The following is a 10908-nucleotide window of genomic DNA, read 5'->3' on the forward strand; positions in this document are numbered from 1 at the left end:
GTGTTATCAGTGACGTCGTTATCAGTGACGTCGTTATCAGTGACGTCGTTATCAGTGACGTCGTGTTATCTGTGACATCGCGTTATCGGTGACGTCGCGTTATCGGTGACGTCGTGTTATCAGTGACGTGTTATCTGTGACGTCGCGTTATCAGTGACGTGTTATCTGTGACGTCGCGTTATCTGTGACGTGGCGTTATCAGTGACGTGTTATCAGTGACGTCGCGTTATCTGTGACGTCGCGTTATCAGTGACGTCGTGTTATCAGTGACGTCGCGTTATCTGTGACGTCGCGTTATCAGTGACGTGTTATCAGTGACGTGTTATCAGTGACGTCGCGTTATCAGTGACGTGTTATCTGTGACGTCGCGTTATCAGTGACGTACTACACTGTATTTAGTATTACACTGTGTATCATGATGTATTTAGTACTACACTGTGTATTTAGTACTACACTGTGTATCATGATGTATTTAGTACTATACTGTGTATTTAGTACTACATTGTGTATCATGATGTATTTAGTACTACACTGTGTATTTAGCACTACACTGTATCATGATGTATTTAGTACTACACTGTGTATCTCTGTTAGCCGTTAGCCACCTAGCCTCTCTGTGTTTCTTTGGTTGCCGTTGGCAGCAAGATGGTGGCTCCCATCCCGGCACACAGACCGTCTGTCCTGCTTATTTAACATAATATATATATAATAATAATAATAATATTTATATATATATATATATATATATATCATATTTATCAGTGCTCCCCCCCTCACAGCAGTGCATGGCGCCGCCTCACTAACCCGCAGCTGGATCTCTGTCTGGTTTATGTAGGCTAACAGCCTTTATTTATTATCTATTTATTCTTTATTTGATCATGTATTTATTATTTATGTATTCTTTATTAATTCTTTATTTATTATCTATTTATACTTTATTTGATCATGTATTTATTATTTATGTATTCTTTATTAATTCTTTATTTATTATCTATTTATTCTTTATTTGATCATGTATTTATTATTTATGTATTCTTTATTAATTCTTTATTTATACTCTTTTATTATCGATTTATTCTTTATTTATTATCTATTTTATTATTTTTGTGTCCAAATAAATACATTGAATAAATCTTTATTGACACATGAGGAAGACAGATCGATCGATTATCTCATTTACATAAAGTTATTATCGATCAGTCCACAGAAATCCGTCATTACGAGTCTGTGTGCACGCAATGGACGTGCGCGTGTCCGCGGCTCTGTGAGCGCGCCTCGGTGCTGATGGAGCGCGGCTCCTTTCAGTCTGCTGCGGGATCGATGAGGAAGAGGAGGAGGAGGATGAAGCGCATCGATCCGCGATGATCGATCATCGGGGCGGCCGCGCTCATCGGCTCCTTTGCACGAGGCGACAACCAACCGATTAATCGATCATCAACCGATCGATTGATCGATCACACCTGATGATAGACACGAGGCGGGAGACAATCAGCTGACCGGAGGACCGAGCTCCGGGTGATCATGTGACCGAGGAGCCGCACGATCGATGCCCGCCGGAGGTGAGGTCTCCTCCCGCAGGTGATCAAGGTAGGAGCTCCTCCTCACACACTCACTCACACACACACACACACACACAGAGGTCGTCTCTCGGCAGGTGGCGGCACGTCACAGCGGGGACATCAAACAGGAGTCGAGTCCTAGAACTGTCTCGAGAGAAGAATCAACAATAACAACAACATGTCCTCTGATTGGTCCGCTGTGTTGTTCTGCAGGAAACAGATCAGTTCCAACACGTTGGTGATGAAGAAACTATTTACTGTTGATTATGGGATGTCCCCACCCAGCGCCATGTGTGTGTGTGTGTGTGTAGTTATTATTATTATTAATCACACAGCAGACGTTTTTAGATTAAACTTTCTTTGAGACTAATAAACAATCGAGTGTTAAATATTAAAAAGTGTTTGTTCTAAGAGCCAATCAGCTCTCTGATCTGGAGACAGACAGCCGTTTCCCATCATGCATTGGGGTCACCTGGCTCTAAAGTCTGAGGTCATCAATGACCTCGTGTTCATGACATCAGAGCAAGTCAGACACAAATCTACCCAGAATGCATTGTGATCCATTCCGATGGTACTAAAAGTATCAACAACAACATGTACTGAAAGTATTCAAAGTAAAAGTACATTATGTACTATGTGAGTATAATATTCTTCATGTTTGTGTTTATTCTTCATGTGAAATTATATACAAATACAGTATATATATATATATATATATATATATATATATATATATATATATACTGTATTTTAAATATAAACTATATCATATATATATAAATATTATTATATATAAACTATATAACATATACACTGTATATTGTATGTAAAATATATATTAACTTTATATTAGTGTTGTATTGGTATTAAGTCATATTTCTAAATGTCTCCAAACACTACAATACCCATGAGCCTCAGCTTGTGTTGCTATGGAGACACTTCCATCCAGAGGAGTGATGTCACAGTTACATCATAATCAGAACTGAACTCAGAGCTGCTGCCCGACAACAGAGTCTGAAGCTCTCTGATTGGACAGTTCTTACAGCAATGCCCTCTGGGACGTGTAGTTTGACTCCTGTAGCGCTTCTGTTTTTATTCTGAGTTTGTTCTGTCTGTGACTCCGCCCACTCACCTGCTGTATGTGTGATGTCACTGTGATTTCACCAGACTACAGATTCTACTCTAACACACACAGTCACACACACACACCCACACAAACACACGCACACACACACACACAAACACACGCACACACAGTCAGACACACAATCAGAGACACACACATTAACACACACACATACAGTCACACACAGTCTCACACACACACACACACACACTGAATGCCCCGTGGGTGTAAAGGTTATTGGCTCTCTGTCTGCAGCTCTCAGCCAATCAGATGTGAGTATTCAGAGTTGGGATTTTCTACATTGTTGCCATGCGGAGAATCTGCTGCCTGACCTACATTCATTCTTCACACAGACACACACACACGTACACACCAATTTTTCATGTGTTACCTGTGTGTGTGTGTGTGTGTTTGTATCTCTATGAGGACGTTTCCATGCATCAGTTTGATTGGTGTCACACAGACAATATATATATGTATATATATCTATATATATATATATATATATATACACACAATATATCCATATATATATATATATATATATATATATATATATATATATATATATATATATATATATATATATATATATATATATATATATATATATATATACATACATACACACAATATATCAATATATATGGATTTATTAGTACTGGGCAAGTTATCGCGTTATTATCGCGTTAACGCATTCATTAATTAACGCCGACACTTATTTTATCGCATGTTAACGAACATCTGTTTGTGTGGCGTCTCTTCCGTCGCTTCCTGTTTCCTTCACCTACATTCCCCTGGGTCCTAAGTCCCTCCATGTACAGCTTCTTATCACCCTCTATGTACCAACGTACATTTATAACAAATACCACACATATTACGGTAATCAGCGTTGCATATGTGTCTGACCACAATACCAAAAAAATAAATGATTCATTTAAATGATTGTTTTAGAGTTTTTAAAGTGTTTTGTTTGTAATATGTATAATAAGCATCATTTAGTATCACTACTGATAATTTAACAAACATAAAAACATGACGTAGATAGGTTTGCAGTTTTCAAGAAGTATATTTAAATGTCATCTCTTACACACATGAAGATAAAGTTATGAACACCGGCTGAATATCTATGATCAGAATCATTATAACTGTGTTATAACTGCTACTGTGTAAAGGGAATACTGCTGCTAACAAGAACCTGATGTGTTTAAAGTGTTTACACCAAATGTTATTGACCTTTAGTTCATATAGCAGTACTTTAAAATAAAAGTGCGCAATACACTACTTTTGAATTCATTATTGAACTTTGCGCATAACAATGAGATTAATCGTGATTACAAATTGTAATCGTTACCCAGCACTAGTATTTATATATTTACAATGACGTAGAAGCTAATAAACAGGAAGTAAAATCTGAAAACAAAGTGAAAATAGTTAATGAGCTTTAAAAAAACAACACATCGGCCCTCCTCTAGTGGAACCTCCTCTTTGCGTTGGTCAACTACTGGAACCTCCTCTTTACGTTAGTCAACTCTCTGTCTGTCTGTCTTTCTGTCTCTCTCTCTCTTTCTGTCTGTCTTTCTGTCTCTCTCTCTCTCTTTCTGTCTCTCTCTCTGTCTCTCTCGCTCTCTCTTTCTGTCTGTCTTTCTGTCTCTCTCTCTTTCTGTCTCTCTCTCTGTCTCTCTCTCACTCTGTCTCTCTGTCTTTCTGTCTCTCTCTCTGTCTCTCTCTCTCTGTCTTTCTGTCTGTCTCTCTCGCTCTGTCTCTCTCTGTCTGTCTCTGTCTCTTTGTCTCTCTTTCCGTCTGTCTGTCTGTTTGTTACAATGTATATCCATTATATGTCTTAAATTGGACAGAAACTGGATCCTGGAGATTCGGGTTGATTCTGAACTTGATGTTTATTTTCCTGACTTCTGATTGATCCTTACACCTCCTCCTTCTCTTCTTCTTCTGTTGTCTTTTCAGGTCAGAGGTTCTGAAAACCGTTTCTGTCCTTCTACAGGGAAGGACAGAACTGCAGCTGGAGAACTGCAGCTAACCGCTAACCACTAGCAGCTAGCAGCTAACTGCTAACCAGTGAAGTCCTGTGGTTGGTGTTCAGGCTGTTGATGGCCACAGGAGTGAACTACTGGAGCTCCGATGAACACATTTACAAGGTGACATTGATTGATCAGTTCAGTAACAACTGGAAACATCTGTGTTTGTATCTGTCCGGGACAATAAAGGTTGAATTGAATGTGTTCTGCAGGTGAGTGAGTGTGTGTGGAGTGGCGAACAGGAGGAGGCGGAGTCACATGGGAAACACCAGCCATGGAGGTCAACGGTCAGCTCATCTCAGCACCTGGTGAGAACAAAAGAGCAGCAACATGATGAGTGTTAACGAGGACATGTGTGACAGTTTGTGTGTTGTGTGTGTGTGAGCAGACCCTCTCACATGTCCAGACAAGAAGCACAAGGAGCGAATGGCAGAGCTGCAGGAGAGGAGGCGGGGCCTGCAGACGCTGCTGAGCACACGATTGGCTGAGCTGAGACGCATCTGTCTGCAGGAGGCGGTGAGTGATGTCATACACTGACCCCTCCCTCCAAAACGGATTATCCAATCAGGGCCATTCCGGGTCACGGTCTGACGTGGTCCTGGACAGTCCTGATCTGTTTGAACTGGTTGTGGGTATGATGTCATATTAGGTGTGTTGTGATTGGTCAGGAGCTGACGGGGTCAGTGCCCAGAGACTTCCCCCTGGAGGCGGGGGAGAAACCCCCATGTGTCAGACGGAGACGTGGGACGTCCCGCCAAGGAAACAGGAAGTGTCGGTCAGAGGTGAGTCATGTGACCTCGTGGTTCTGATCCGTGTAAATTCATTCAGTCCAAAGATTTTAAAGCTGAAACATCGTTATTAATTAATTGATTAATGAGCTGCACGATGATGCTGAATACAGTAACTATCAGTAATCAGATTACTGTGGTGTTTGTATGGTTGTTATAAACATGTTTTAAACATTTTCACTGTGAGGGACAAAGAGGGACTCATTTTATAATAACGTCATGAAATATATATATAATATAATATTACGTATATATATATATATATATTAGTGCTGGGCAAGTTAATGCGTTATTATCGCGTTAACACATTTAAAAAAAAAAATAAAAAATGTATTGAAAGACAAGAGACAATACATATACATAACAACAAGAGGATGACAAGAACAGTGGGATAAAAGCCAGCAAACATCCTATAGTCAGTGTGTGTGTGTGTGTGTGTGTGTGTGTGTGTGTGTGTGTGTGTGTGTGTGTGTGTGTGTGTGTGTCCTTGAGCCTTTTGAGATGGGAAAAAAAAAAAAAATAATAATTAAAAAACAACAAAAAAAAAAAACAGGTAAGTATTTTTAATTTATTATTATTGTAACAGACTGTCTCATGTTTATCGTTTTGTATTGGAGATATGATGTCCCTTCAGGGTTGCCGTAGAGAAAAGGCGACTTCCGCTTCTGGTCGAGGGGGGGGGGGGGGGCAGAAATAAAGAGAGAAGCTGCACCAGCTGTTGCTCTCCCTGGAGACTACTGGACATCGCTGCGGTAAAGTCAGCAGACACTCAGATCTCCGTGGTCAACTCAGCAGACACTTACATGTTAGTGCACCTATATGCTGACATTCACGGTAAACGCATAAACGGCACAGGTCGGAAGCGAGCGAAGGACTTTGAAAGTTAGAGGAAAGATTAACGTGAGACAACATCCGGTTTATTCAAAGGAACATCCGGTTTTCAGAATAAGATGCCAACAAAGTATGAATTATATTCACATTAAAAAACATGCCGCATCTCGTGAACCACATGTTATTGCCCTTTTGTTCATACAGCAGTACTTTTAAAATAAAAGTGCGCAATACACTACTTTTGAATTCATTATTGAACTTTGCCATAACAATGAGATTAATCGCGATTAAATATTTTAATCGTTGCCCAGCACTAATATATACATTACACCTGTAACACCTCACCGCCTTTACTTTATTACACTTATTACATTTATCACATGATAGAGATCATAGACATAAAGAAACCTGTGTGTGTGTGTGTGTGTGTGTGTCTTCAGGAGGAAGACTCTCAGCGTTCAAAGGCGAAGAAAACTTTATTCAGTGGAGCTCTGAGGAAACATAGCGACCCTGAACACAACACACACACACACCAAGGCAAGAGGACCGTACACAGAGGCTGTCACACAGGTAACACACACACACACACACACACACACACACACACACACACACACACACACACACACACACACACACACACACACACACACACACACACACACACACACATGATGAGACTCCATTGTTTCAGGAAGATGAGGAAATGTGTTTCTTCCTTTATTTTGAATCCGACTGTGCATCTGTGTGTGTATGTTTGCGTGTGTGTGTGTGTGTGTGTGTGTTTCCAGATGACACAGTGAGGTCAGAGAGCAGCTCCACATCAGACTCTACAGGACTAGAAAACGGTAACAAGTCCTTTATGACACATGTATAACACATGAATAGTGCAAAGTCTGTCTGTCTGTCTGTCCCTCAGTTAACAGTCTGTCTGTCTGTCTGTCTGTTTGTCCCTCAGATGACGGTGTGTCTCAGTTCCGCCCCCGGCTGGTCTCTGCTGGTTCTCCAGTTGAAGTTTTCTTCCAGAACAAAACCAGCAGGAGCTCACTGCACATCAGGTACACACACACACACACACACACACACACACACACACACACACACACACACACACACACACACACACACACACACACACACACACACACACACACACACACACACACACACACACACACACACACACACACACACACACACACACACACACACACTAGAGACATGAACATAGAAACAGTGACACACACACACTGGATACCATAGTGATCGGTGCACCAGGGTGAAGGGGCAGACTGGAACTTAAGTGGATTTTGACCAAAACTACCTTTTAAACCTCTGCCGTTAATACAAAAACCATGAGTCCAATCAACAATATATGGATACGGTGAGAAAGATAAGACTCTGCCGAACGCGCTGATGTGTTTTTTATGTTTGTGATGTTAAAAATGTGAGCTCCAGAGCAAAATACAAAACTGGTACCGTCTGCTTTCTTTGAGAAATGAGTGGTGAGATTTAACATGGAGTCTAATGGAGCAGTTGGTTGGAGTTCATGTCTCTCTGAGGCTCTTTGAGCCAAATGTGTAAGTCTGTTGGATTCCACAGTCATCTGTGTGCGACCAGCACAACATTTCCTACGTTTTGACCAAAAATGGTGTATAAAGAGTAAAAATTGTGGGAGCTAGAGCAATTTGTTTGGAAAAATCACAGAATATTTTCATGCTCCGCTCCACTCTGACAGTTATGCTCTCACTCTAGCTCTTAACGAGCAATACACACCCATTATAAAATCTGAAACGGCCCAAAATTTTCCTGAAACTTAATCTGTGACTTCATGAAAACTGTGCTAGCTATCAAAATGTCCCTTTGGCTCAATAAAATGCAGCATTTTGTCTACGTTTTAAACTTTGAATTATGTTTCTACGTTAAAGTACGGCTAGTCAATATGGGCCCAAAGTTAAGTGTTTTTAGCTCCATGTGTGTATGTGGAAATGTCTCACAGTTTTTTGTAAAAGCGGCTGGGCGAATCTCTAAGAAAAGGCATCACACACGATTCCTCATCAGGTTGCACGTTTTGATGCATTTTGACGCATGTGCTGGCAACGCTGTGGGAGGAGTTACATGGCAAACTTTTGTATGGAAGATGGAAAATAAGAAGTTTTGTTTAAGCCTGCAGCCTTGTGCACAGCACACTGACTATTATCTGTTTGATTTCCAAACACAAGCTACAAAAGCAGATGATAATTCATGTAGCAGTTTTAATAAATAATAATTAATTAATATCAAAATATGTAACGATAATTAATAACTCAATTATGAGTCATAAACCCATACATTAGTATTGAAGAATGATGGTACCATGTGACCAGTCTTCTCACCTGTCCCTCTCCTCTTTCAGGACTGACCATCCAGACACTCTTCAGACCCTCAAGCCCCTCCCCCTGCCTCCCTCCCATCCTCCTCCTCCTCCTCCCCCTCGCTCCCAGGACTCTTCCTCCTCCCCTTCTGATACAGGACCAGCAGGAGAGGGCGGGGTCAGGTTTAACGCAGCTCGTCATAGTAACAGCTCCGACGGCCTCCTGGATCACATCACCCCCCTAGAGGAGATGGGGGGATTGTTGGTAAGAGGAACGAACACCGCCGGAGCGTTCAGGAGCTCAGAGACGCTGACGGATGGACAGACGAGGGTAAGGACGATTAATGGACTCACCGAGGGGGGAGGGGGGGGGCGAGGAAGAGGAGGGGGGTACAGCGAGGTTCTGCTAGACTACGTGTGGGGGAAACAGCAGCAGCTACAGCAACAGCAGTCCCAGCCCAAAAGTAGGCATCCAATCACATCAAACCACCAGCTGCTCTTCAACGGCTACTCCTCCCAGCAGCCCCTGGGAGCCCCGCCCACCTACTGCAGTCACTTGGGCGACCAGCGTCGAATCAAAGTGAGCCGCACAAAATCCTGCGGTCCCTTCCTCCCAGTGCAGCAGGGCCAGGCTGATACCCATAATTCTCCTCTGTCTGGGATTCAGCCAGACCCCCACCCTCACCTGTTGCCCCCCCGACCACCACAGCTGCCCCCCGCCCAGGATGCACAGCTGGAAGAGGCCACCAGGAGCCTCCACAAGGCCCTCGCCCTGGAAGGTAAGCACCAACCAATCCTGTTCATCACGGAGCTGAGAAACACTCAAGTCTGCCATAAAACTGCCTGCGGTAAACACTCAAGTATGCCATACAACAGCCTGCGGTAAACACTCAAGTCTGCCATAAAACAGCCCTCCGTAAACACTCAAGTCTGCCATAAAACAGCCCTCCGTAAACACTCATGTCTGCCATAAAACAGCCCGCGGTAAACACTCAAGTATGCCATACAACAGCCTGCCGTAAACACTCAAGTCTGCCATACAACAGCCTGCAGTAAACACTCAAGTCTGCCATAAAACAGCAGTCAGCTGAAAAACATACGAGTCTGCCATTAATCCAGAGTTCGCCATAAAACACCAAGGCTGTGGTGGAATAGTGAGCAGTATTGAACCACTGATGGATCATCAGAGTTGACACTAGTTCATATGTAAAATCATGTTCTGCAGATACATTCTCCTCAGACCCAGCAGTACCTGGTGGAGACTTTACTTCAGTTTTATATCTCTTTTCATTGTTCACTAACAAGAAACATGGGGCCTAAGTGGAGCTGCTTGGCCCCCCTTAGGTCCCAGGCCTCAGTGCAGCACCCCTCACCTCACCTGATGCTCTGTCAATGAACAGATTTAATCTTAAATTCAGCAGGTTTTAAATCATAATCTATGGAGAAAAAATCTCATGAATCTTTAATGATGTGTAGATGAAACTGGGTCACTGCAGCAAAAACAGACTTCATGTCTGCTGCATGAAGGATTCTGTTGTTTAGTGTGACGCCACCTGGTGGGAGTCAACAGAAAGACTCGATTGATATGCAGGTTTGGACCAATGATGGAGGCACTAAGACAAAGTAGAGTTGTAGGTTACCTGTTCATCTTTGAGGTGTGTGTGATCGACAGGTCTGAGGGACTGGTACCTGAGGAACACGATAGGCTCCACCCACCAAAACGCTGCCAATGGAAAGGTCAACGCACGGGTCAACACTAAGGTGAACGGGGTGGTGAAAGGTCAGGCCGGAGGGGGAGGAGCTCTGCAAAGCAGAAGAAGGACTCACGGTGTGATCCAGCAGTCGACCTATCAGACGGAGACGAGTCATCATCCCAATCTGCAGCATCACAAAAAGATGCTGCCGCATTCAGCCACATTCCACGGTCACCCGCTGCACGGCAGGTAGGAGTCGGCTCACCTGCACAGGTACCGATCCAGCTGTGAGAACACCTGTACCTGACTAGCTGACTCTCTCTCTCTCAGGTCTATGGACAGCTCTCTTTACCACGACTCCTTCCTTCCTCAGACACAGGAAGACCAGCCGTCTCCTGGAACTCTGGTCTGACTCACCGACCAATCAGGATGCAAACAGACAGATACACTGACCAATCCCGGGCTGGCTTCCTGGGACCAACACCTTCCAGGAGAACCTGCTTCTCTCTTACTTCACCTGA

General features: G+C 42.9%; 1 protein-coding gene across 6 annotated transcripts in view; it reads left to right on the forward strand.

Annotated features, from left to right (window-relative positions):
• The first annotated feature begins 109 nt into the window (after positions 1 to 109).
• ccdc120a (coiled-coil domain containing 120a) overlaps positions 110 to 10908 on the forward strand; it is a 13624-nt gene continuing 2825 nt past the window's right edge. For 4 of the 6 annotated variants that reach the window (XR_012947471.1, XR_012947472.1, XR_012947473.1 and 1 more), the window contains exons 1-11: positions 110 to 1587; positions 4651 to 4841; positions 4934 to 5029; positions 5110 to 5237; positions 5390 to 5503; positions 6781 to 6910; positions 7132 to 7188; positions 7299 to 7398; positions 8736 to 9472; positions 10366 to 10636; positions 10718 to 10908. The exon at positions 10718 to 10908 is cut by the window's right edge. Coding sequence is in view for 3 of the 6 variants with exons in the window: in XM_076076346.1 (XP_075932461.1) it covers positions 4996 to 5029; positions 5110 to 5237; positions 5390 to 5503; positions 6781 to 6910; positions 7132 to 7188; positions 7299 to 7398; positions 8736 to 9472; positions 10366 to 10636; positions 10718 to 10799 (1653 nt within the window). In the remaining 3 variants the exon portion in view is untranslated. Of the gene's footprint in view, positions 1588 to 4650; positions 4842 to 4933; positions 5030 to 5109; positions 5238 to 5389; positions 5504 to 6780; positions 6911 to 7131; positions 7189 to 7298; positions 7399 to 8735; positions 9473 to 10365; positions 10661 to 10717 lie in introns of all 6 variants that reach the window. The other 2 variants (XM_076076348.1, XM_076076347.1) reach the window with 2 other exon arrangements.

This window comes from Anarhichas minor, unplaced genomic scaffold (genome assembly GCF_050575085.1).
Source record: "Anarhichas minor isolate MPS153535 unplaced genomic scaffold, ASM5057508v1 ptg000056l, whole genome shotgun sequence".
Taxonomy (NCBI): Eukaryota; Metazoa; Chordata; class Actinopteri; order Perciformes; family Anarhichadidae; genus Anarhichas; species Anarhichas minor.